Here is a 27,993-nt window from a genome sequence, read left to right as displayed (position 1 = left end):
GGTCAGGGATCCTCTGGGGATCGTCGCTGCGTGGAAGAAAAAGAAGAGTCTATCCTACATGTCTGAAACTTTTATTTAACAGATGTATTATAAACAGATTTAAGCCAAAAGGGTGGGGAGAAAAGAGAAGAGTTCTTTTAAGGGGAAAAATCGAGAAAATTGGCTGGAGAATAAAAGGTAGGGAGCTGAATTTAAGACTGCAAACACGATGGAGAGGAATCAGGATTCGCACCGCCTCTGAAAACTGCTTTGTGACAAAGAAGGAATGGATGGTTCAATCTGTCTTTTTTTTCAGGCATTGATGTATGGGGTGAGGATGTGTGAGCCAACCCCACTGCTTAGGGGGCGAGATCTCAAGGTTTCGGGGGGGGGTCTTCCATCTACCAAAGCAGCAGAGTCTAGCACAAAGGCCTCATCGTCCGTCACAAGCCGGTTTAGCAAACACTGCAACTTCTCCTTGCCGTTGCGGGGCGCCTCCCCCTGCCCTGTAATTTGGGGGGGGGGAAGCGTGAACACCCAAAAAAAGAGAGAGAAGAAAATGGGGGTGGGAGAGGCTTTCTTGAGGTCAGAGGTCAGAGGGATCTCCTGGGCTGGGCAAACAAGTCCTTGGCCGCGGCCCAAGATCCCTCTGCAGGTGGCAGGGCCTCGGTATTACGTGTCTGGGAAGTGGGACCAAGGGGAAGTTTGTGAGACGCAAGCAAGCGGGTCTCGCACTGCTCCAGAGTCGCCTGGGCCCCTGCGCCCACCTGTTCAAGGGGGCAGGGGGCATTTTGGAGCACTGCTTCCCACAGCGGAGGGGGCTCAGTCGTGCCGCCTGGCAGGCTTCTGCAGGGGGAAGAGCGGGCGCTGCACCCGCAAGGGCTTCCGGCCTCTCTGCTCGTGGGGGTGGGCCTTGTGGTCCCTCTCTTTCCCGCGGTCGCGCCCGTCCTTGGGGCGCCCCTTCCCTTCCTCATGCTTGTGGGCCTTGGCCTCGAGTTTGGGTTGTCGGCTCCTCCTCTCCTTGCGCTGCTCTTTCCGCTTCCCCTCCCGCAGAGGCTGCTTGCTGTGAACAGGCTCCTCCGCCTCTTCCTCTTCCTCCTCCTCCTCCTCCTCCTCTAGGTCCTTGCGACCTTTCTGGGACTTCTCCTTGGAGACCCTCTCTCTCCGGGTAGCTTTCTCCGGCCTTTTCTTCTGCTTGACTTTAGCTCCTCCCCCTCCCTCCTCTGGCTCCTCCTCCTCTTCCTCTAGCTCCTCCTCCTCCTCTGGCTCTGGCTCCTCCTCTTCTTCAGTGGGCTCCTCCTCTTCGACTTCGAGGGTTTCCTCTTCCTCGTCCTCCTCCTCCTCCTCCTCGATGTCAGGCGGTTCGTCCATGTCCGACCAGTTCAGCCACCTCTCATAAAACCAGAGTTCTTCCTGGAATGGGAAGAAAACACACACACACAGCGGGTGTCACCAAAAACGGCCTCCGGACATTGCGATCCCACAACTCCCATTACTGGTGGGTGTCCAGCAACATTTGGGGGGAGACAAGTCTAAGAAAAAGCTATTATTCTGCCTCGAATACTGCTTTAGCGGCTTGAGGCCACAAAGTAGTCTATACATTGGTTAAATAAATGGTGCCAAAGGTCTTCCACTGTGTTCCTTTGGACCCCATCAGTGAGGCTGAGAGGGGGGTCTTGTCCGGGCAGCCCAGGACCCCCAGACACACTGCCCAGGATTGTGCCCCAGGGAGGGCACCAGCAGTTTGACCACCTCTGGATGCCTGCAATATTGTTGTTGTTGTTGTTGATGTTATCACCCCACTCATCTGGCTGGGTTTCCCCGGCCACTCTGGGCAGCCCCCGACAGAATTAAAAGCACAATAAAACATTAAAACAGCAGCAGCAACAAAATAAACTTAAGTCTGGAGGGCATCAGCTTTTCCCACCCCCCGCTCCAGGATGAAGCATTCTCCTTAGAAGTAGCAAGATGGGGTGGGGCCCCAATTCAGCATCCTCCACCGTGGATGGACACAACCTGCTTTGCTGGAATTGGGCATATTTTCCTGCTTTCCACCCACCCATTTGTCATCTCGACTCACCGCTTCCCCAACGCTGCCATCTTGAGATGTCCAAGCACTCAGCTCGGCCTCGAGGATTTCCCCGCCGTAGTCGACAATGTCTGTGGGAAAGGAGAGGCGACCTTCGATGTGCTCCAATACCAAAAAGCAGGTGCACTTTTTTTGTGTGGATGTTGCAAATCTAGGAATCATCCGCATCCTCCATCTCTGAGATCCTAGTCCGAGCTGCTTCACAGCTGAAGCAACATCTCCCTTTTAGCCCCAGACACCAGTCTTCCTGAAGTAGGGGGAAATGGGGATTGATCCTAACTGGTGCACTTTGGGACTGGTTGGAGGGAAGGCAGGGAGCCTGACAGCAGGTGGCGCCAGAGACAACAGCAGGCAGAACTCACTGATTCTGGTTGGCAGGTGGAGCTGGATGAGAGTTTGAGAGCTGCCACCTATGTGCCCGTGGGAAGCTACTCAGAGAAGGGTGTCAATCAGGCCTGCTTGGATCAGGGCCAGGCTGAGAGCCAGGAAGGAGTGGAGCTGCAGATCCTACTCTGAGTTGCTTCCTTGCTGAAGCAACATCTCCGACCGAGCTCCATGCTCCAGCCTTCCTGGACCCAGAGCCGGTGTTAGAAACACAGATATAACCTAGGTGCCAAATGGCTCCTTGAACCAGGGTTATAGTCGCCAAAATGGAATGTCTACTTTGGGGGCAAAGTCTTATTTTTCAAATGATGGGCTAACTGTGATTGGTTCTCAGTTCAGAGGACAACCTTGAGCCCGGTTAAGAGCTTTGAGAACTTAAAAAAGAAAAGTCACTTTGCCCAGTTCACATATCTATTGGCCTATTTCGACCCCTTTTTCTTAATGGAGACACGGACCATTCATAACGCAGGAATATTCTTCCCAACTCTGAGCAGGGCAGTGGGGGAAGCAAAGACAAGCGACAACAATTCACTATAACGATGTTCACTGCTCCTGCTCAGGCTGCACTGAAAAAGCATTTTGGTTCCTGAAATTCATTCCGATTGTGCAGATAAAATATAATGGATAGAATTCTACAGGATGGGACCTTAGTGTGTGAAAACAGACGAGATCCAAGGATCCCCAGATGGTGGAGACGTCAGGCACCATCCTGGCACCCAGGTCGCAAGTGGCCGATATCCAGGTGCAAAAGGCGCCTGGCGCCTGGCTAATTTCGAACCCTGCCTGGAGGGAATCCTCTGGAGAAAAAGAGCCTTCTGTTCTTGACTGGCCAAGCAAGGCAGACACCTGGAACAAGTTCTACTTGGAGTAGCACCCCCTCCTCACCCCCAAAATAGATCTGAGACAGTGGTTCCCAAACCACTTCCTTGCCTCAAAAAAAATTAATCCCCAGAGCCTGCTACCTTATACAGTGGACATTCGGGTTGCGAACGTGATCCGTGTGGGATGCATGTTCGCAACCCGCAGCGTTCGCAACCTGCGCTATTTAGCACTTCTGCGCATGCGCGACCGCCAAAACCCGGAAGTAACCCGTTCCAGTACTTCTGGGTTTCAGCGGTCCGTAACCCAAAAAAACGCAACCTGAAGCAGCTGTAACCCGAGGTATGACTGTAAAAGTGTTATTCAGAATGGATTTGTGTCCAGATTTTCACTTTCTGAAATATGGCAACGCTATCCAGTGCCCCCTTGATGCCCCCTCGATTCTTAGCTCCCACCTAGGTAATCCCAACATCCTCCCCCCGCCAGCGGACAGTACCACCCACTTAGTGAACCACTGATCTGAGGTAGAATAGAATAACAGAATCCTAGAGTTGGAAGGGACCCCTGAAGATCATCCAGTCCAACCCTTTGCAGTGCAGGAATATGCAGCTGTCCCTTGCAGGGATCAAACCTGCAACCTTACCAGCGCCACACTCTAATCATACTCTGAATATGACTAACATCAGGTAAAAGGCAGAATTTGTGCAGCGCTTTTTTTTTTTTGAACCATGAAGACTAGAAACTTGTGGTTTGGCTGCAACTTGGGATAGGACCCCAAGCCCTTTTACTCCTGCATCCCACTCAACAAATGTGGGGTTTTCCTACTTGCAAAAGGGGGGTCCCCGAACAGAAGGAGCCCACTACCCAAGTGGATAGCTCAGCTGGTTGGAGCGTGGTGCCCAGAACGCCAAGGCTGCAGGTTCCATCCCTGCCTGGGACAGCTGCCTATTCCTGCCTACAATAATTCAAGGGTCAGCAAACTTTTTCAGCAGGGGGCCGGTCCACTGTCCCTCAGACCATGTGGGGGGCCGGACTATATTTTTTTTGGGGGGGGATGAACAAATTCCTATGCCCCACAAATAACCCAGAGATGCATTTTGAATAAAAGCACACATTCTACTCATGTAAAAACACGCTGATTCCCGGACCACCCGGGGGCTGGATTGAGAAGGTGATTGGGCCGGATCCGGCCCCCGGGCCTTAGTTTGCCTACCCATGGATGGTGCCTTCCAACTCTACAATTCTATGATTCTATGTTCCTGCAAGCAGCTGGTCACATCCTGGAACCGCTCTTCTCCCTTACCTTGAACCACCTGGCAGCTGACGCTGAGGAGGGCGAGGCAGGAGGCGACCACGAGGCATTTGTTCAGGGTCAGGCCCTCCCAAGGGAGCGTGTCCTTTGCTGGCCCTGCAGTGCGGGCCGCCTCTGCTTTCCTCTTAGCCGGGACGGTCTTTGTGGCTTCCAGGAGAGAACAGAGAGAGGGAGAGAGTTGGGCACACTTGAACAGCCTGCTGTGACCCAAAGGCTGTTTTTGGTGGGTCCATCATGGGGGACATTCAGTGTTAAGACACACATCATGATTTGCGATATTTTGCCAGGCCAAAAAATTATGAAACCGATATCACACTATGGACTTTGAACCAGTTTTGGATGATATATTGATATATTGATAAAGGTAAAGGGATGCCTGACCATTAGGTCCAGGCAGGGACGACTCTGGGGTTGTGGCGCTCATCTCGTTTTATTGGCCGAGGGAGCCGGCGTACAGCTTCCGGGTCATGTGGCCAGCAGGACTAAGCCGCTTCTGGCGAACCACAGCAGCACACGGAAACGCCGTTTACCTTCCCGCCGGAGCGGTACCTATTTATCTACTTGCATTTTGACGTGCTTTCGAACTGCTAGGTTGGCAGGAGCAGGGACCGAGCAACGGGAGCTCACCCCGTCGCAGGGATTAGAACCGCTGACCTTCTGATCAGCAAGTCCTAGGCTCTGTGGTTTAACCCACAGCGCCACCCTTGTCCCTTATATATTACCCGGCCCTAATGAGCACAAGTGCTGCCTTGTTTGTGTTCCCTGTTGCTCATCTCCCTTGTTCCCCATCCCTCTTAGTTGTTCCTCACCCTCCAAACCAAAAAAGCTGTCTGGACAGGCACACACACATGCTACAAGGAGGAAAGGCCCTTGAGGACTAGCCTCTTACTGTAGTTTTAAGGGAAAGGCCACAACACAGGAGCAGAACAGCTGCTCTGAATGCAGAAGGTCCTGGGTTCAATCCTCAGTGTCTCCCAGTAAGGCTGGGAATGCCCCCTGTCTGATATCCTGGAGAGAGGTTTCCTAGTTTAAATCGGCTCAGGACCATGAAGGAAAGGACCATAAACTCATGCGGAAAGTCCCAAAATCTCCAGGTTGGTCTCAGAAAGATTCCATTGTCTGAAACCCGGGAGAGCTGCTGCCAGTCAGTGTAGGCAGCCCTGAGCTACATGGAATAATGGTCCGACTCGGTCTAAGGGTTGGAACCCCACCCTCCTGCCCCTTGGCCTTGACCCAAATCCAGCCCCCAAGTCCCTGCAATTTCCGCCTTTACAAGTAGGAAGCAATGCTGTCGTCACGCGTGCATCCGGCCCCAAGGAAACCGCATACCTGCTGGAGCTGCAGGCCGCACTTTCTCTGCCGGCTTCTCTGCCCGCGCCGCCTTCTCAACTCGGGGTGCCTTTTCCACTCGGGGAACCTTCTCAGCCACCTTGTCCATCCCGGAGGTTTTTTCTGCTCGGGGTGCTCTCTCAACCACTCTTTCAGCCCGCAGGACTTTTTCCGCCACTTGCTCGGCTCGGGGCTGTTTTGCGGGGACCTTCTCGGGAGCCGGGGGCTCCTCCGCTTCCAGCGACGGCTCGAGAAGCGTGGAGGAAGCTGCTTCTCCGATGCTGTCCACGAACTCATCGAGGTCTTGCTCAACCACGTGAAGCCTGTCTACATCTTTCCTCTCTATACCCTGAAGTGGGAGGAATTCCAGTGGTTTATTTCATCTGAAGATGTCCTGCAAGCAGTTTTTTAAAATAATACATACTATGGGCTCATAGAATCATAGAGTTGGAAGGGACCCCAAAGGTCATCCAGCCCAACCCGCTGCAATGCAGGAATCTCAGCTAAACCATCCATGACAGATGGTCACCCAGCTTCTGCTTAAAAACCTCCAAGGAAAGATCTACCACCTTCTTTTCACTGCCAAACAGCTCTGACCGTCAGAAATTTTTGCTTAGTCGGAATCTCCTTTCTTGTAACTTGAAGCCATGGGTTCGAGTCCTACCCTCTGGAGCAGGAGAAAACAAGCTGGCTCCCTCTTCCGTGTGACAGCCCTTGAGATATTGGAAGATGACTATCCTATCTCCTCTCTGTCTCCTCTTTTTCAGGCTGAACACACCCAGCTCCTTCAACCGTTCCTCGCAAGGCTTGGTTTCCTTAATCATCTTGGTCTCCCTCTGCACACCTTTCGGCTTTGTCAACATCTTTTAAAAATTGTGGTGCCCAGAACTGGACACAGTAGTGAGCTGATTTATTGCCCAGAAATCAATGTGTATGACTCTTCGTTATTTTCAATAGTTACATCCCATGTTAGGCAACTGGGGGGGGGACACAGGAGCCCCCCATTCCTGATCTAGGTAAAGGTAAAGGGACCTGAAATATACTCAGAGTCACAAAGTGATTTCATGCTCTTTATTCAGCTCATAGTGGTGAGGAGGAATGAATGAAAGTCCCCTCAAAGTATCTGCTTTATATACATTATTTACACAATGGGCTGCACATGATTGGCTAATTCCGGAATTCTACTGTAAGCCAATCAGGTTGTGGATTCACTTCTATCTGGAGCATGATTGGGTGGTTCCTGCCAACCAATCATACTGCTCCATTGTTCTAGGACCAATCAGACTGCTACATTCTGAATCCTATTGTTCTAGGACCAATCAGACTGCTGCCTTTTGGATCCTATTGTTCTAGGACCAATCAGACTGCTGCAGTTTGGATCCTATTCAACTCAGTACATAACAGGACCCCTGACCATTAGGTCCAGTCGTGGCCGACTCTGGGGTTGCGGCGCTCATCTCGCTTTATTGGCCGAGGGAGCCGGCGTACAGCTTCCGGGTCATGTGGCCAGCAGGACTAAGCCGCTTCTGGCGAACTAGAGCAGCGCACGGAAACGCCGTTTACCTTCCCGCCGGAGTGGTACCTATTTATCTACTTGCACTTTGATGTGCTTTCGAACTGCTAGGTTGGCAGGAGCTGGGACCCAACAACGGGAGCTCACCTCGTCGCGGGGATTCGAAGTGCCGACCTTCTGATCAGCAAGTCCTAGGCTCTGTGGTTGAAGCCACAGCGCCACCCACGTCCCATCCATTCCTGATCTAGGAAGTAGCATTTCTCTGCTGCATGGAGGAAATGGAACAATGCCTCTATTCCAAAGAGGCCTTCTTTAAAGAGAGGGGAATGCATCTTCTTCTTCCATCAGGGATGGGGAAACCTGTCTCCCTCCAGGTGTTGCTGTTTTCTGACTCCCACATGGTTCTCTCCCCCCCATTTTATCCTCACAACGCCCCTGCAAGGTAGGTTAAGGTGAGTGGCCCAAGGCCCACAAGCAAATGGATGAGCATGGGGGTGGTGGGATTCGAATCCTGGTCTCCCCATCTCTAAACCAACAGGACTGGAACTTAGAGGGGAGGGGTGTTATGTACTGAGTTGAATAGGATCCAAACTGCAGCAGTCTGATTGGTCCTAGAACAATAGGATCCAAAAGGCAGCAGTCTGATTGGTCCTAGAACAATAGGATTCAGAATGCAGCAGTCTGATTGGTCCTAGAACAATGCAGCAGTATGATTGGTTGGCAGGAACCACCCAATCATGCTCCAGATAAAAGTGAATCCACAACCTGATTGGCTTACAGTAGAATTCCAGAATTAGCCAATCATGTGCAGCCCATTGTGTAAATAATGTATATAAAGCAGATACTTTGAGGGGACATTCATTCATTCCTCCTCACCACTATGAGCTGAATAAAGAGCATGAAATCACTTTGCGACTCTGAGTATATTTCAACAGGGATAACAATTTCTGGCGCTTTGAAGTGTTTGTCGATGCCTCGTGCTGCTAAAAGTCAGAGAGAGATTTCCAGGCTTGGGGAGAAGATCAAGAGCAATCTCCTTTCAATTTCAAGGATGCTGTCGTGAAGGTTCACGGCTCTGTAGAACAAAATACACAATAGCAGCCTTTGTGTGCGTGTGTCCGTTTGATTGGAATTTCAGGGTCCTTGGCTGCTGTTTTCAGCCTGCCTCAGATAAGATGCTCGGTATTGTGGGTTGTGCAACTTGGGGAGCGGGAATTTGGTTGTCTTAACACACACACACACACACACACACACGGGAGAATGCTCTTCTGTTTGATTCTTGCTTTTGTTTTGTTTCCCCCAATAATTTTTATTAATTTTTTCCAAATATCTTAAACACAATACAGCTTAACAATATTATTCTCCTTTCAACCTACCGGTATATCTTATCCGATTTAACTTCCCTCCACCCCTCTTCTGGCTTCTCTGCATTGCTCTTACTTAAGCGTGATTACTATATATACATTCTATAAATGTGTATAATTCCTTAATAATGTTTTGTATTATACTTTAGACATACATTCCTTATTATATTACAGCATTACATCTTGTGTTCTAACCAAATGTTTGCAATAAACGTTATGAGTTTTATTTCAGTCCTGTGAGTGTCTTTATTTATATATAGTTTTCTCTAAGTATACTATAAATTTGGACCATTCTTTCTGGAATTTCTCCATCGTCCTGCTGTCGGATTCTTCCAGTTAGCCTTGCTATTTCTGCATACTCTTGGTTCTTGTTTTTGGGCTTCCCAGGATGCTAGACTAGAGGGATCAGAGGCCTGATCCACCAGGCTTCTGTGTGCGTTATACAGGGTTGACGAATGACATCACAGACTCATTGAGTTGGAAGGGACCCTGAGGGTCATCTAGCCCAACCCCTTGCAATGCAGCAATATTTTGCCTCATATGAGACTTGAACTCATTAAGAGTTCCATGCTCTTATCAGCCGAGCTACCGAGAGTTTGGGGAAAGGGCTGTAGCTAATTGGGAATGCACATCATTTGCGTTCAGAGCTGGCACAAGACAGCTTTATTGGTTTTGAAATAAAAAAATTAAGGTCTTATATATATATAATAAATGTTCATAAATGTACCAAGCAAACACGCACATAAATATATAAACCACATGTCTGAAGCAGCACAGGAAAACAGCCCTGAAAGCAATTTCTCTCCAAGGTCAAGGAAAATGGAAAAGCCTCCCCATTGTCTTTTCCTTCACAAATCCTGTCTTAAGGGTATGTCTGTGGATGAATAGGGTGAGCCTGTGACCTGGCTCAGGAACTAAGTATTTGTCATTACAAAAGACTGGCCAGGCTCCCCAGGGTATCCAATCAAGTGACCATTAATAGGTAACCTGCCAGACAGGAGGTAAACAACGCACTCAGATTTCTGCTGTAGACCACCCCTTTCTTTGATGTAGGTATGATGTGTCTGGGGGTGGTCTTGGACTCCAGGGCAGGGAATTAAAAATGTCTATATAAGGGTGGACACACCTTTGTTCAGGGTCCTCCTCCTTTCCTGCAGGTGAGGGGAGCACCCTGTTGCAACAGTTCAATAAAGACCAGGCTTACTAGCTGCTTTGCTTCTCAATATTCTCTGGTTGGCCTCTGTTTTTTTCTCCGACCGATGGAGAACCTGCAAAGGACTCTATAAGGGCTCTTGTGTCCCCCATAAGGGAACCGGGGCAGATTTTCATTTATTACAGTTTCCTACTTAAAGCCAGTTCCTTGAGGACTAGAATCTTGCTCTATCCCAGGAACAGCTGCAAGGAGGGAGGACAAGGTTCAAAAATCAGCTCAGCCACAAACTGGCTGCCTGAGCTGCTCAGCAGGACAGCTTGTGCTTAGGCAGAGACTGGTGAGCTCACGCAGGAACGATGTTGGGACAGGCTGCCAGGGGTCAGTCTCTCCTCTCCAGGGACAGGAGGGATCCTGTTTTCTCATTATTATCACCATTATTCCATCTGTTAATTGCTTCCTATGAAGTTGGTGCTGGGAATCTCTTTGAGGGGGTTCGTAGGAAGCAATTAATAAATGAAATGATGACGGTAACGAGAAAAAGAATCCCTTCCGTCCCCTGCGAGGAGAGATCATGCTTTAAAAAATAAACAAATTAACACCAAATTAATGCAAATTTAAAAGCTGACTTCCCGCCCCACTGCCTGATGTTTCACTATTGCTGCTCAGTATTACAAACATTTCCAAATTACGTTTAAAAAAAACCTGAAGGTTTTAAAAAAATTAATTTCAATGGGTCTTCTCTGGGTAGAACTCAGTTGGGACTAAGTTGTGTCCCAGGAGAACCAGACCCAAGACACATATCTGCACCACACATGACATTATTCTGCTGCTTTTAACAGTTGTGATGTCACCCAAAGAATTCTGGGAACTGTAGTTTGATAAGGGTAGGAGACTCCCATATCCCCTCCCCACACACAGCTACAATTCCCAGAATTCCCTGGGAAGAGGGACTGATTGTTAAACCTCTCTGGGAATTGTAGCTCTCTGAGAGGAATAGTGGGCTCCCCTAACAGCTCTCAGCACCCTTAACAAAATATAGTTCCTAACTTTTGTAAAAAAACACACCCAAAAGCCTTTTTATTAGGTATTTTAGGTCAAGACATACCAAAAGAAATGAGGACTTTATTCATGTATGCCACTACAGCAGCAAGAATGTTGACTGCACAAAATTGGAAGACTGGAGAAATACCAACTAAAGAACAACAGCAAGAGAAGTTGATGAACTACGCAGAACTGGCAAAAACGACGGATAGACTAAGAGAAAAAGACAACAGTGACTTTGAAAAAGAATGGGAACCATTCATATTATATTTGCAGAAACAAAGAAAGTCAATAGACTTGATGGCAGGATTTAAATAAACATCCACATTATCAGCATCAGAAAATGTTTAGAAGATAGTGAAATGGGATGGTGTGTTTAATTTTATTTTTTACGTTTTTAGGTTTGATGTTATGTTATTAACAACTTTTTCTGTTGAGAGATAGCAAAGTGGGTGAACATAGAAACAAACCAAAAGCGCAAGCTGGGGGAAGCCCTGGAGGGGAGGGAGGAATATATAGTAAATGTTAAGAAGTTGAGATGTATGTAATAAATGAAAAATTAAAATTAAAAACAAAAACAAAAACTACAGTTCCCGTGATCCTTTGGGGGAATAAGAATAATAAAATTTTATTTATATCCTGCCCTCCCCAGCCAAAGCCGGGCTCAGAGCGGCTAACAACATTAAAATGATACAACATTCTAAAATAATAATAAAATTTTATTTAAGTCGCAACTGTTAAAGCGGCAGAAATGCTGCTTTCAATGTGAGGTGTGGATGTGGGCCGAGAGAGGACCCGGGAAGCAAGGGTCTTAAAGCATTGCCACACGCGGTCGTACTTACGTTTGGGGTGCTGTTGATCTCTTCTTTACTAACTGGTATTGCGGCATCTGTTAAAGAAACACACCCCAATTAGCATCGCTTTAATGGTGGGACCAGCGCTGAGATGATGGGGGAGACGATGACCATGGCCAGGTGAGGAGAGACTGACCTGACTTTGGCTTTCTTCTTCCCTCCTCCTCTCTCCTTCCTTTTGTGTCATGTCCATGAGATTAAGAGCTTGGGGGCTGGCTTATCTTTTAATACCTGTATACAACAACGCTCCTGAACACCAGGTGCTGGAAACCGCAGGAGGGGAGAGGCTCTCGTGCCCAGATATTGCTTGTGGGTTTCCCACAATGGGCCCCTGAGATAACAGGATGGTGGACAAAGATGGGCCTTTGGCCGGACCCAGCAGCCTCGTCTTCTGTTCTCATGGTGTTATGTACTGAGTTGAATAGGATCCAGAATGCAGCAGTCTGATTGGTCCTAGAACAATAGGATCCAGAATGCAGCAGTCTGATTGGTCCTAGAACAATAGGATCCAGAATGCAGCAGTCTGATTGGTCCTAGAACAATAGGATCCAGAATGCAGCAGTCTGATTGGTCCTAGAACAATAGGATCCAGAATGCAGCAGTCTGATTGGTCCTAGAACAATAGGATCCAGAATGCAGCAGTCTGATTGGTCCTAGAACAATAGGATCCAGAATGCAGCAGTCTGATTGGTCCTAGAACAATAGGATCCAGAATGCAGCAGTCTGATTGGTCCACAGGAGCCACCCAATCCAACTCCAGGTGGAAGTGAATCTGCAACCTGATTGGCCTGCAGTAGAATCCTGGAATTAGCCAATCACGTGGGGCCCATTGTGTAAATAACGTATATAAAGCAGACATTCTGGGGGAACTTCCATTCCTCCTCACCACTATGAGCTGAATACAGAGCATGAAATCCACTCTCAACTCCAAGTATATTTCACTGGCGACGAAGGTGGGATTCGAACACACGCGCGCATAGTATATTTCACATGTTCTTCTGAAAGGGCGTAAGTTGCTTAGGTTCCCTAAGCCATGCTCCTATCCCTGCACTGCAGGGTCCCTTCCAACTCTACAATTCTATCATTAAAATACCTTCTTTTATCTCCTCCTTCGATGGCTTCTGGACCGGAGACTCTTTCAGAGAATCTGGAGACTCCTCGCTCCGCTCCAGGATCTCGCAGGGACCCGTCGCCATGTCGTCGCTGAGGAACCCTTGCTAAACGCAACAGGAACGAGGCAGAGATCTGTCATCAGCATCCCGACCAGGTAAAGTCACAAAACAAGCAGAAGGGACCGGAGCCGTGCGAATCCCAGTTCTGCAACTTTTCCTCGCACTGACTCTGAACAGCTCTCAGTACCATTAAACTACAAGATTCATTGGGGCAGAGAGTTGAAATATGGCTCTTTAAAGTGCTCCAAGGCTGCTTTCAATGCATAGTGCAAAGGGAGCCTTTATTGATCCACTCAAGCAGGGGTCAGCAAACGTTTTCAGCAGGGGGCTGGTCCACTGTCCCTCAGACCTTGTAGGGGGCCGGACTATATTTTGGGGGAAAAAATGAATGAATTCCTATGCCCCACAAATAACCCAGAGTTGCATTTTAAATAAAAGGACACATTCTACTCATGTAAAAACACGCTGATTCCCGGACCGCCCACAGGCCGGATTTAGAAGGCGATTGGCCCGGATCTGGCCCCAGGGCCTTAGCTTGCCTACCCATAATCCACTGTGTGTGTGTCTGGAGGCGGATGGAGGATGGATGGTGGCTAATGGACTGAGGTTACTGTTTTGGGGGGACACGGGGTGGGCAGGTGTGGGGGACTGAATGGGATAACTGTGCCCCTGAAGGATCAGGTGTGCAGCCTGGGAGTCATTTTGGACTCACAGCTGTCCATGGAGGCGCAGGTCAATTCTGCGTCCAGGGCGGCTGTCTACCAGCTCCATCTGAGACCCTCCCTGCCCGCAGACTGTCTGGCCAGAGTGGTCCATGCTCTGGTTATCTCCTGCTTAGACTACTGCAATGTGCTCTCCGTGGGGCTACCTTTGAAAGTGACTCGGAAACCACAACTAATCCAGAACGCGGCAGCCAGACTGGTGACTGGGAGCGGCCGCTGGGATCATATAACACCGGTTCTAACGGTCCCTATTTTCATCTGAGAAATGTCGGAGGGTACGGGGTATTGCGACCCCCGAGCCAAGGAGATAAGTAACTGCACAACCTTTAGGAGATGTCTGAAGGCAGCCCTGGATAGGGAAGGTTTTTTTTTTTTAAATGTTTAATGTTTTATTATGGTTTTGCATATGCTGGAAGCCACCCAGAGTGGCTGGGGCAAATAATAAAATTATTATTATTAAGGCTCCTGTCCCAAAAGTGGAGAATTGGTTCTAAGTCTAGGAGATTCCCTTTTTTAAAATACGGAGTCCTGTTGGAGGGGTGGGGCAGCTGAAGGTGGGCGGATGGTGGTGGTGTAAGTAATATCCCAGGGCCTTAAACGGCAGTCCAGTTTCGACCCCACCTCTCCTGGAAGATGCCACAGCCTTCATTCACACTCGGATATGTCAAACCAGAGCCTTGGCTGTGCAGTCATCGTCAAAAACCCCATGGCAGCCTTCTAAGAATAGGGATCTGAAACCCAGCACGCTGGACCCTGTCCAACCTGCAAAACGATCAGCCCCATTTCCCCGTCCCGTTCACAGCCCAAGCAGGTGTTCGGAGACGCAAGAGGAGCCTCGCCGCCGGTCTCCTCCCTAGGTGCAGTGGGAAAGAGCGTATCGGATTAGGCACCTGGGAGACCCGGGTTCGAATCCTGACCCAGTCTCAGCCACAAACTCACTGGGTGTGCCTGCTTGTTCCTTTTTTAATAAACTGATTTACTAACAACAACAATGTGCAAAAAAAGACAAGCAATCAAAATATTTTAAACCTTAAAGCGCCACAACCCAGAAAGACAAAAGGACATACATACATCGCAGCTCCAAAGGGAGAATAAAGGGTCAACTCATACAAACATAGAATTATAGAATTGTAGGGTTGGAAGGATCATTTAGTCCAAACCCCCGCAATGCAATGCAGGAATATGCAGCTGTCTCATACAGGAATCGAACTTGCAACCTTGGTGTTATCAGCACCACGCTCTAGCCCACTGAGCTGCCCTTTACAAATAATAAAGATTCATTAAAAAAATCAAAGCAATCTCCAGCTGCAGGCTTCATCGTTATTGAGAATAAAGGTTCTAATAAATATCTTAAGTAAGCCAGATGTTTGCATATACTGGTGGCATAAAATTGTGGCACATACAGTGGTACCTCGGGTTAAAAACTTAATTCGTTCCAGAGGTCCGTTCTTAACCTGAAACTGTTCTTAACCTGAGGTACCACTTTAGCTAATGGGGCCTCCTGCTGCCGCTGCACCGCCGGAGCACGATTTCTGTTCTCATCCTGAAACAAAGTTCTTAACCCGAGGTACTATTTCTGGGTTAGCGGAGTCTGTAACCTGAAGCGTCTGTAACCTGAAGTGTCTGTATCCCGAGGTACCACTGTATTACAAAAAAATACTTTGCGTTTACGAGATATTTTTTGGAGAAGGGCAATTCCCAAACAACCCAGCAACCCATTCCAACAATCCAAATGATTTATTATCAATTATTATGATTACTGATTGCATTTATATGCCAGCTTTTTCTCCAAGAATTTCAAGGTGGCGCACATGGTTGTTCCCTTCAGGGTAGGTTAGTCTGGGAGGCAGTGACTGGCTCCCAAAGGATTCACACTCAGGCCTCCCATGTCCTAGTCTGTTGTCCCTCTCATCTTAGCCTACTCCACAGGGTGGTTGTGTGAGAATGAAACACAGAGGGGTGAAGATTCTGCATGGTGCTTTGAGCAGCCTGGCAAAAGGGCAATACAGTGGTACCTCGGGTTACATACGCTTCAGGTTACATACGCTTCAGGTTACAGACTCTGCTAAACCAGAAAGAGTGCTTCAGGTTAAGCACTTTGCTTCAGGATGAGAACAGAAATCGTGCTCCGGCGGCGCTAAAGTGGTGCTCCAGGTTAAGAACAGTTTCAGGTTAAGTACGGACCTCCGGAACGAAGTAAGTACCGTATTTTGCGCTGTATAAGACGCACCAGACCACAAGACGCACCTAGTTTTTGGAGGAGGAAAACAAGAAAAGAAATATTCTGAATCTCAGAAGCCAGAACAGCAAGAGGGATCGCTGCGCAGCGAAAGCAGCAATCCCTCTTGCTGTTCTGGCTTCTGGGATAGCTGCGCAGCCTGCATTCGCTCCATAAGACGCACACACATGTCCCCTTACTTTTTAGGAGGGAAAAAGTGAGTCTTATAGAGCAAAAAATACGGTACTTAACCTGAGGTACCACTGTAAAGAAATTAAGAAAACCGGAGGTGGGGAGGCTTTCAGCTTGTGGGACGGACATAATTTCTGAGCTGCCTTCTGCTGAGTCCCATGGCTGCCCCATGGAACAGGGAGCAAACTTGCTTTCTGCTGTTCTGGAGGGTGGGACTCGAATCTTTGGCTTAAAGTTAGAAGAAATGAGATTCCGACTCTACGATTATATGACTCTGTAAGTCAGCGCGCTCTTCCAGTCTAGCTCAGCATCACCTACAGGGGCTCTCTGAGATTTCAAGGTGGACACCCGTCCCCAGCTCTGCCGGGAGGTGCCGGGGACTGAACCTGCCGCCTTCTGCATGCCAAGCAGGTGTCCAACAACTGCGTTATGGCCTCTCCTCTTAAAAAACAAAAAACGGTGCAAGACTCCAGTCCTCAATCAAACCACATTCTTATGCTACTTATTTAAACTGAATATTCATTTAATTGGATCTGTGCCAGATGTGAACAAAACACCTATGATCGTTTAACAGAAGACGTTCCCTGTATATGCTCAATCTTGGATTTTGGCAGACTTTCAGCCGCAGGTGATTCCACAGCTGAGGAGCAGACAGTGAGAATCTCACTGTGCTCCTGACTGGGGAGGCCCAATATGGCCCATGGAGCCCACTCTGTTTTTTTTTAATTATTATTATTTATTATTATTATTATTATTATTATTATTATTATTATTATTATTACTGTTGTTGTTATGTTATTACTGGGTTGCCCCAGCCACTCAGGGTGGCTTCCAGCAAAACATAAAAACACCACAAGACATCAAACATTAAAAGCTTCCTTATTTATGTGTACAACGACAGCAGCAAGAATATTGTATGCCCAAAGATGGGAAGAAGAGGAGGTTCCAACAAAGGGAGAATGGCTTTTGAAAATGATGGCGTTTGCGGAGCTGGCAAAGTTTAGAGACCAAAATGAGGATAAATTCCTTGAGGACGGGAGAGCTGTTACTGAGTATTTAAAGAACTACAGTACCATGTGGAGATGGAAACGCAAGCAGGATTTGAAATATGAGCATCAGAATTAATTACTGGTTAGAATAAAGCAATTTATCCTATTTTTGTAGCAGAAATGTCCTTTTGGTAGACTATGTAAAGCACATTTCTACACACACACACCAATAATCCTGTTAAGTGTAGCTTACTCCTCACAGAGGTGCTTAGGTTCCCAGCGAACTTACCGTTTTTCCCCATGTATAAGACTAGGTTTTTTTTAGCAAAGAAATCTGTTTAAAATTGGGGCTCGTCTTATACACAGGTAGTGCTGAGGGGGTGTTTTCCTAATTTGGAGTACCCAAAAATAGGGGGCGTCTTATACATGGAGGCGTCTTATACACAGAAAAATACGGTAACTAATCAGAGTTCTCAAGATTCTTTGGTCTGGGTGTGAGTGTGCACACACACACATGTGCTTTAAATGTTCTTGGTGTCTGTCCCAGGAGTGTTACAGCAATTACAACGCAACTTTAAATATCAGAACACAACATTAAAAGCAACTGGAAACAATTCAACATTGCAGAAATAAGTCCTAAAAATACACCAGTCAACCAGGTTGGAGAGGTGAGCATTCCTCAACGTTTGCCAAAAGCTGTATAACGAAGTTGCCAGATGTTCCTCAGCTGCAAATCACCTGAAGGCATAGGTAAAAGGCGACGGTGTTGATCAATCTATTAATTTCACTGACCCAGTAATCAATAACCACTGGTTTGGAAGCGGGCAGATGTTAATACACCCACACCCTCTTTGGATCTTCCCAACGTCGATGGTTACTGGGCCAGGAACACGTCGAGGTTAGTCTGCTTCAGAAAATGGAAATAATAACAGAGTGCAATCTATAGTTATAGATACCTTGCCAGCTTCATGCCTGCATTTGAGTTCTCAGATGGGGAGCAGCCTTCGCCGCAGCTCCCAGGGAGCCGGAGTGGGGCTTTTGCGTCGACGGCTGCTGACTCAACATCAAAGCGTCACCCAAAAATAGTTTCCTTCCCCATCCCGGGCGACCCGTGGAAGGCGGCCCAGCTGGAATCCAGCCGGAGAGGCTGATCACAAGCCAGCGAAAGGGGAAAATGAATCTCTGGGAGATCCAGGCAGGCTGGCCGAAAGTTCGTGGGAATGTTGCAAGCAGACAGACGTGGTTCAGAAACCAGAAGCTGGGAGTGCTAAGACGCAGACAGACAGACAGACGGCATGCGGTTCATACCCAGGTCCTTTAAATCCAGCCGTCTGGCCTTCAGATTGTCGCCTGGATCAATCCTGCCCTCTCTCTCTGTGTGTGTGTCTCTCTCTCTGCACAGCTGAAATATACAGCGACAGGTGTCCTTCCCTTCCGAGGAAAATTCCAGCCAATGACGGGGACTTTGCCGCAGTTTCGTTTTTCGAAAGGCAAGGGGCTTTGGCCTTGTGAGTGGGGAAGACATGCCCTCCAACGTTTCTCCAATGAAAACCGGGATGTCAAGAAGAAGACGAAGAAGAAGAAGAAGTCGTCAATCTGGGTGCCTTCCAACACATTCTAAAACATAATACGTAAACATTAAAAATCTTCCTTCTACAGGGCTGTCTTCAGATGTCTTCTAAAGGTTGTCTAGTTACTTTTCTCCTTGGCTCAAGGGTTGCAGAACTCCCTACCCTCCAACATTTCTCCAATGAAAATAGGAACGTCCTAAGGAAAAGTGAGGAGGAACGCGGGTGGCGCTGTGGGTTAAAGCACTGAACCTCTTGGGCTTGCCGATCAGAAGGCTGGCGGTTCGAATCCCCGCGACGGGGTGAGCTCCCGTTGCTCGGTCCCTGCTCCTGCCAACCTAGCAGTTTGAAAGCATGTCAAAGTGCAAGTAGATAAATAGGTACCGCTCCGGCGGGAAGGTAAACGACGTTTCCGTGCACTGCTCTGGTTCGCCAGAAGCGGCTTAGTCCTGCTGGCCACATGACCCAGAAGCTGTACGCCGGCTCCCTCGGCCAATAAAGCGGGATGAGCGCCGCAACCCCAGAGTCAGCCACGACTGGACCTAATGGTCAGGGGTCCCTTTACCTTTAAGGAAAAACAGGACATTCCAGGATCAAACCAGAAATCAAGAGGGCTTCTATCAGGGTTGTCTTAAGCATATGTGGCGCCAGGGTGCAAAGATCTGCCCAGCGCTCCCCCCCCCGGTTGCCCAGTCCCAGGCACTCGGGACGTCTTGCTGGCTCAGTGTCTCGCTGGCTCAGTTGCCCCCAAACTGCTGGCGCAGAGCTGCCCGCAGCTGAAGAGCCCAATGTGGCGCTCCGACCAACGGCCGGCTTTTCCCCGGACTCAACCCTCAGGCCTGGCGCCCGGGTGCCCTGCACCCCTAGCACCTATGGGTAAGACGGCCCTGGCTTCTATAAATCTGGGACTTGGAGGGTCTGGGAAAAGTGACAGGGGGTGGCAAAGGACAAAGCCACAGGAGGGAGGGGTTTCTTTTGGACTGGAGCCGTTCATTCAACGTCTTGGCTTCTCGTTTTTGCTGTCTCAAATCCCCCATTTCTGTGGTTGCTTAAGAGCTGGTCCAGTGCAGCGGTTAGAGTTTTGAGCTGGGAGTGGATTCAAATCCCCCCCGTAGGGCCAGGAAGCCTGGGTTTGTCCTCTGGGGGTGGTCACTGTCTCTCTCAGCCGCACCCACCTCACAGGGCTGTTGCATAGCTGTCAACGTTTCCCTTTTTTAAAGGGAAATTCCCTTGTTCTGAATAGGATTCCTCACAAGAAAAGGGAAAAGTTGACAGCTATGGGGTGTTGTTGTGGGGGGCTAAAGGAGAACCACGTACAACACCTGGAACTCCTTGGAGAGGAAAATGTGGGATATGAATGCAATAAAATAAAATATATATTGGGTTGTCACCCTCTATATTCCACTCAGAGCAGACCTGTTCAAATTAATGGACCTACATTAGTCAGGTCCATTAATTTAAATGGATCCACAGCAAAGTGTGACTGACATTGGGTACGAACCTACGTTAAAAATAAAAATAAAATAAAAGCATCCTCGTGGAAATTTTGTCATAATTTTCGTGGAAATTTTTCATGTAGTACACAGATTTTGACTGATGCACACAGTTTTGCAAGCAAGGATAATGAATGTAAAGGTAAAGGGACCCCTGACCATTCGGTCCAGTCGTGGCCAACTCTGGGGTTGCGGCGCTCATCTTGCTTTACTGGCCGAGGGAGCCGGCATACAGCTTTCGGGTCATGTGGCCAGCAGGACTAAGCCGCTTCTGGTGAACCAGAGCAGCGCACGGAAACACCGTTGACTTTCCTGCTGGAGCGGTACCTATTTATCTACTTGCACTTTGATGTGCTTTCGAACTGCTAGGTGGGCAGGAGCAGGGACCGAGCAACAGGAGCTCACCCCGTCATTGCGGGGATTCGAACCACCAACCTTCTGATCGGCAAGCCCTAGGCTCTGTGGTTTAGACCACAGCGCCACCCGCGTCCCGGGATAATGCATGCGGCTTTCACTAATGCAGGTATCTCTATGTGTACTCAGAGCTGACCCATCCAAATGAATGGACCCAAGATTGTAATATCCATCAGGTTCAATGGGTCTACCCTGAGTAGGAAGAACATTGATTACAACCCACTTTCCCCCAAATACATTTTTGTACACACTGGTTGCAAAACTGCGCAGGAAAATCAAGAGAGCTGCAAATGTCAAATGATATTTGGCTTGTGCGCAGCATTAGTCATACTCAGAGCAGGCGAAGTAGTGAACTTAATTGGCTCAACTAGATGTGAACCATTCATTTCAATGGTCTGCTCTGAGAACAACCTGGTTGGCGGGTGGATTTGAGAAGTGCCCACGGGAGAGTTTCTCATGGAAACACAAATAAAATTCTCCCCCATCCATTAACATTGCAAAATAAAAAAATGGGATAAAACATACACCTCTCTCTTTCTCTCCACACACACAAGACACACACGAGATGGGAAATACATTCAAATTTATTTACTTATTTTAGTTTATTATATGCCCTTCACCCTAAGGTCCAAGGGCAGGTTACAGCAATTTAAAATGCAACATTTAAAAGCAGTTCTTTAAAACGTAACCAGCGTTGACCTAGCTGCTTATATTAAAATTCCATTTCCAATCTTTCTGCAGGGTGTCAAAGCGTTAAAGCAAGGCTGTAGTCCTCATGATCCTGAATAAAGATCTGATTTAAACAGGAATAAGAGAAGCTGCCATTATCTAGCTCAATGATGTATAACACTGACTGGCAAAGGTTCTCTTTTTTTAAAAAAAGAAATATTTATTAAGATTTTACAAAGACAAATATACAAAAACACATAATAATAATAAAAAATAAAAAGATAAGTAAAACATACAGAAAAAACAAGAAAAATTAAAAACAATTGTTTTTCATAACATAAAACTCATTTGCTTGTTTCTTTGACTTCCTCACACCTCCCCTTCTTGTATTCCCATTTAAATAATCAAATCAGCAAATCCTTACCCTCTTTCATTTATCTTATCTCTATAACTTAACATTTTATAACTCAGTATTTTCATCCATTATCAATTCATTTTTGCATATTCTTATTAACTTTGTTGCCAATACCACTTATTTCCAATCCAACACCATTTTAGTTATTTTTTTACCTAATTAACCCTTCTTCCATATTCTTAAAGCATTACAGCTGGAAACCACTTAATTTCTATCCAACATCATTCTAACATTCATTAATTTTGCAATATTTCTGTAACTAGTCTTTAAATTTCTTCCAATCTTCTTCCACCGCCTCTTCTCCCTGGTCCTGGATTCTGCCAGTCATTTCTGCCAGTCCCATATAGTCCATCATCTTCATCTGCCATTCTTCCAAAGTGGGTAAATCTTGTGTCTCCCAATACTTTGCTATAAGTATTCTTGCTGCTGTTGTAGCGTACATAAAAAACGTTCTGTCCTTCTTTGGCACCAATTGGCCGACAATGCCCAGAAGGAAGGCCTCTGGTTTCTTCAGGAAGGTATATTTAAATACCTTTTTCATTTCATTATAAATCATTTCCCAGAAAGCCTTAATCCTTGGGCACGTCCACCAAAGGTGAAAGAATGTACCTTCAGTTTCTTTACATTTCCAGCATTTATTATCGGGCAGATGATATATTTTTGCAAGCTTGACTGGGGTCATGTACCACCTGTATATCATTTTCATAATATTCTCTCTTAAGGCATTACATGCCGTAAATTTCATACCGGTGGCTGACTGGCAAAGGTTCTCAGATCGGGAACGTTCCCAGTCATGCCTAGAGATGTTCTGCCTCAGATTCCCCCAAGAGCCCATACAGAGTCCTTGCGTAGGTTCCCTATTGGTAGGAGAAAATAACAGAGGCCAACCAGAGAGTATTGAGAAGCAAAGCAGCTAGTAAGCCTGATCTTTATCAGTCTGTTGCAACAGGGTGCTCCCTTCACACACAGGAAAGGAGGAGGTACCCAGAACAAAGGTGTGCCTGCCCTTATATAGACATTTTAAATTCCCTGCCTGTAGCTCCAGACCACCCCTCCATACATCATACATACATCACAGAAGGGGTGTAACCCAAGACCACCACCCCAGATACATCATACCTACATCACAGAAAAGGCAGTCTACAGCAGAAATCTGAGCGCGTTGTTTATCTCGTCTGACAGGTTACCTGTTAATGCTCACTTGATTGGATACACTGGGGGGCCTGGCTAGTCTTTTGTAATGATAAATACTTAGTTCCTGAGCCAGGTCACAGCCTCACCCTATTCAAACACAGACAGACATACCCTTAAGACAGGATTTGTGAAGGAAAAGACAATGGGGAGGCTTTTCCATTTTCTTTTGACCTCGCAGAGAAAACATTTGGTCAGTTTGGGAATCAAAAATGGTTTCAGGTGGGTCTTCCTGTGCTGATCTATGTACATGCTTGGTTGGTACATTTATGAACATTTATTATATATCTAAGACTTTAAAATTCTTATCAAACTTGCAACTCTTCAATTCTACGATTCTATGAGCTGCAGCTCTTCCCAAAGGCAAGAAGCTGATCATAGGGTTAAGATATCAACTCTGATTTTTCTACCCACCTACTCCTTTGTTCCACCACCCACTGGGTCATGCAACATCTTCCTTGATGGAGAGTTCTGCAGAATTTGAAACCGGTACCCCAAAGCAATGAATACATTAGAAATACATATTCTGCAGTTTCTGAACCAAGGTTCTCCGATCATGTCAAAGTTCCTGTTTGGATTGGAACAGAGGGAAATTAAAAAAGCAGATCAAGTGAAAAAAACAACTCTGTCCTTTTGCAGATTCCTGCATTGCAGGGGGTTGGACTAGATGACCCTTATGGTCCCTTCCGACTCAACAATTCTGCGGTTATGTGATTCCAATTAAATAGGCAGACAGCACCCTCTAGTGTTGGCACCGTATGCTCTCATGTTCTGAGTAAATCACGCTGTTCTGTCAATTGAACAGAATTTGTCATGCACAATGGAAGTGGAGGGAAATTATCCGGATAGATCTGCTTATTTTGCATACGCTTACCCAATTTGCACACTGCATTTAACCAGAATTGGGGTCTCCCCCCACATCAGAAGCTTAGCAATCACTAATATTCAGGACAGACAACAGACTAAATAGGAAGGACCTCTTTGCACAGCACAGTTAATCTAACGTCTACTTTTTTGTGTGAGCTGCTTATAGTTTCTATTTCTGACCCAGCGGCATGCGCTCTGCTGCCACTCAGATGCTGGGGATTGAATCTGGGACTGCAAGCACCACCTTCCCATCTCCAGGGAAAGGGTGCATGCCAAGTGTTGTAAAAAAAACCTGCCCTTTCCCCCTTATGGGGTATCCAAGAGCCCATATAGAGTCCTTGAGTGGGTTCCCTATCGGTAGGAGAAAATAACAGAGGCCAACCAGAGAATATTGAGAAGCAAAGCAGCTAGTAAGCTTGATCTTTATTAGACTGTTGCAACAGAGTCCCCCACTCACCCCACGCAGGAGAGAGGAGGAACCCAGAACATTGGTGTGCAAGCTCTTATATAGACTGTCCACCCTGTAGCCCAAGACCACCCCACAATACATCATACATACATCACAGAAGGAGGCCGTCTACAGCAGAAATCCTGCCTGCCAGGATACCTGATAATGGCCTCTGATTGCTCTACCCGGGCAGCCTGGCCATTCTTTTGTGATGGTTAATACTTTTGTTCCTGAATCCAGGTCACAGGCTCACCCTATTTATACACAAACATGCCCTTAAGACAGGATTTGTAAGGCTGATTGTTATTAAACTGTTGCAACAAGGTCCTCACTCACCGCACGCATGAGGGAGGAGGAACGCAGAACAATGGTGTGCCAAGCCTTATATAGACCCCCCCCACTGTAGCTCAAGATCACCCCCCAATACATCACAGAAGGGGAGGTCTACAGCAGAAATACATCACAAGAGGCGGTCTACAGCAGAAATCCTGTCTGGCAGGAAACCTGTTAATGGTCACTGATTGCATTACCTGGGCTCACCGTAAAGGTAAAGGTAAAGGACCCCTGACAGTTAAGTCCAATCACAGACAACTCTGGGGTTGCGGCACTCATCTCACTTTACAGGCCGAGGGAGCCGGCGTTTCTCCACAGACAGTTTTTCCGGGTCATGTGGCCAGTATGACTAAGCCACTTCTGGAGCAACGGAACACCGAAACAAGAGCAGCACACGGAAATGCCGTTTACCTTCCTGCCGGAGCTGTACCTATTTATCTACTTGCACTTTGACGTGGTTTTGAACTGCTAGGTTGGCAGGAGCAGGGACCGAGCAACGGGAGCTCACCCCATCGTGGGGATTCGAACCGCCGACCTTCCGATCGGCAAGCCCTAGGCTCAGTGGTTTAGACCACAGCACCACCTGCGTCCCTATTCATACCCTAATTCATACCCAAATGTGCCCTTAAGGCAGGATTTGTGAGCACAGAGACAATGGGGAGGCTTTTCCTATTTCCACCCAAACTGCAGAGGAATATCTGAGGTCACTGAAAGTGTCAAAATGGCTTTAGGACTGTTTTCCTGTACTGTTTCAGACATGTGGTTTATATATGTATATACAGTGGTACCTCTGATTTTTTTTTTTTTTTATAGGTAAAGGTAAAGGTACCCCTGCCCGTACGGGCCAGTCTTGCCAGACTCTAGGGTTGTGCGCTCATCTCACTCTATAGGCCGGGAGCCAGCGCTGTCCGCAGACACTTCCGGGTCACGTGGCCAGCGTGACAAGCTGCATCTGGTGAGCCAGCGCAGCACACGGAACGCCGTTTACCTTCCCGCTGGTAAGCGGTCCCTATTTATCTACTTGCACCCGGGGGTGCTTTTGAACTGCTAGGTTGGCAGGCGCTGGGACCGAACGACGGGAGCGCACCCCGCCGCGGGGATTTGAACCGCCGACCATACGATCGGCAAGTCCTAGGCACTGAGGTTTTACCCACAGCGCCACCCGTGTCCCTTTTTCCTTTTTTTTTTAATTTGCGTGTCATCCTTGCGCAGGGGCCATGCTAATCTTCTCTGTATCGTTCCAATTTTTTTTTAGTATATGTGCTGCCGAAGCGAGCACTGGTACCTCTGGTTGTGAACGGGATCTGTTCTGGAGGCCCGTTCGCAACATGAAAAGAGTGCAACCCGCAGCACTGCGTCTGCGCATGCACGGGTTGCGATTCACCGCTTCTGCACATGCGTGTGACGCCATTTTGCGCTTCTGCACATGCACGAGCGATGAAACCCAGAAGTAACCCTTTCCGGTACTTCCAGGTCGCCGCGGGACGTAACCTGAAAGAACATAACATGAAGCAAACGTAACATGAGGTATGACTGTATTTGCCTTGTAAATTGATGACCATTTAATTTATATATTTGAGACCTTAAATTCTTATAACACACGCGAGAACAAACCACCCTTTCAAGGAGAGTGGAAGGGTTTGAGACCATTGTTGAAACTGTCACGCGAGGCTGTCTCTTTTTCACAGAGCATATAACATGTCCGGAAGATCCGTCCCTGATATTCTCTGGCAATATGCTGCTCTGTGTTCTGAAAATGTGATTGTGGGCGCCATCTAGTTACGTAATTACAGGCCCTCCAAGTGTCCCTATTTTCCAGGGGCGGTTCTGGATTTACAGATGCCATCCTGGTTTCTGATTTGATCCCGGAATGTCTCACTTTTCCTTAGGATGTCCTTATTTTCATCAGAGAAATGTTGGAGGGTACAGTAGTACCTTGGTTCTCAAACTTAATCCGTTCCGGAAGTCTGTTCCAAAACCAAAGCATTCCAAAACCAAGGCGCGCTTTCCTATAGAAAGTATTGCAAAACGGATTAATCCGTTCCAGGCTTTTAAAAATAACCCCTAAAATAGCAATTTACCATGAATTTTATTATGAATTTAAAAAAAATTCTTACCTGCACTGATGATAGTCACTGATGGGGGGCTTTTATCCATTTCCGCAGTCACACAATCAGTCAATAGGTAGCTGAACTGGGTTCCACACAGTCACAAAAACAAATTAACCAAAAAAAGCCTCAAAAACAAAAACGCAAAATAAATAGCAAAAACAAAAGCGCCAAACTTAATCCATTCTGGAAGGCCGTTTGACTTCCGAAATGTTGAAAAACCAATGTGCAGATTCTGATTGGTGCAGGCGCCCTGGAAACAATAGCCGACAGCCACATCGGATGTTCAGCTTCTGAAAAACATTCGAAAACCAGAATACTTGCTTCCAGATTTTCGGCGTTTGAGAACCAAGGCATTTGAGAACCAGGGTACCACTGTATTGGATATTCCTATTTTCAGTGGAGAAATGTTGGAGGGTAGGGAGTTATGCAACCCGAGCCAAGGAAATAAGTAACTCTACAAGTCTTAGAAGACATATGAAGGCAGCCCTGTATAAGTAAGTTTTTATATGTTTGATGCTTTATTATGTTTTTGTGTGTGTTGGAACCCACCTGTCAGACTTTGGAGAAATGGCTTTGGCCGTGCATCAGCAGAACAAAGCAATTAGAGTCCCTTAGCAGTTTAAGAGCATTTAATGATCACAGCAAAAGAACACAGCAGCCATTCTTGGAGCGCAGGTGCTCCCAATTAAGTTTTCTTCCTCCTCCCCCCCCCCTCCGAGTCTCGTCATTTCCCCTTCTTGCAACCTGATCTTGCAACCACTGAGCCTTCTGCATAGCAACTTAATCAGCTTTCCATGACTTTGGAGAGATAGGCTGGACACTACCAAGCGAAGGGGGGTCAGTTATCTCTCTCTCTTCCTGTTCTGCTTATCCTAGCTCAGGGGTCCCCAAACTAAGGTCCGTGGGCCGGATAAGGCCTGAGGGACTCGTTTATCCGGCCCACAGCGACCCCCGCTGCCTGCTGCCACCGCCCACTCTTACTGGCGCTGCGCGACTGCCCCCTTCCAGGTCAGAGGAGCACCGGAAATAGCTTGTGCGCATGCGCATTATTTGCGCATGCGCGTTATTTCCGGTGCACATCCGGGTTGGAGGAGGCCTGTGCACATGAGCACAAGCTATTTCCGGTGCTCCTCCGACCCGGAACTGCGCAGAAAATAGCATGTGCGCATGCATATGGGCACCTGCTCCCCCACCCTCTGGCCCGCCGCGCGATCAGCACTGGAGATGCCGGCCCGAGGCGTGGTAAGTTTGCTGACCCCTGTCCTAGCTGTTCCCCACTCAGCTCTGCCCAGCTGTTGTTTTCTGAACTATGCCCCTCTGCAAACCAGTTCTCTAAATCTATGCTGCTCCATTG

The 27,993-nt window shown here is 47.6% G+C and overlaps 1 protein-coding gene across 2 annotated transcripts; it reads right to left on the bottom strand.

Annotated features, from left to right (window-relative positions):
• Positions 1–55: 55 nt before the first annotated feature.
• Positions 56–18,652, bottom strand: JSRP1 (junctional sarcoplasmic reticulum protein 1). 2 transcript variants are annotated; one of them, XM_083594726.1, is made up of 7 exons: positions 18,439–18,652; positions 12,931–13,054; positions 11,826–11,872; positions 5,913–6,261; positions 4,575–4,730; positions 2,060–2,139; positions 56–1,392 (listed from the first exon to the last, which is right to left on the bottom strand). In XM_083594726.1, exons 2-7 carry the CDS (start codon positions 13,031–13,033, stop codon positions 802–804), a joined length of 1,326 nt encoding a protein of 441 aa, XP_083450852.1. In that variant the 5' UTR covers positions 13,034–13,054; positions 18,439–18,652; the 3' UTR covers positions 56–801. The 2 variants fall into 2 exon arrangements, with proteins under 2 accessions (XP_083450852.1, XP_083450851.1); XM_083594725.1 differs by having other exon boundaries at positions 18,087–18,651.
• Positions 18,653–27,993: the final 9,341 nt, after the last annotated feature.

This window comes from Podarcis filfolensis (assembly GCF_964270895.1).
Source record: "Podarcis filfolensis genome assembly, chromosome: 18".
In the NCBI taxonomy this organism is placed as follows: domain Eukaryota; kingdom Metazoa; phylum Chordata; class Lepidosauria; order Squamata; family Lacertidae; genus Podarcis; species Podarcis filfolensis.
The sequence above is the reverse complement of the archived record's forward strand: the minus strand, read 5'-3'. Positions and strand labels throughout refer to the sequence as shown.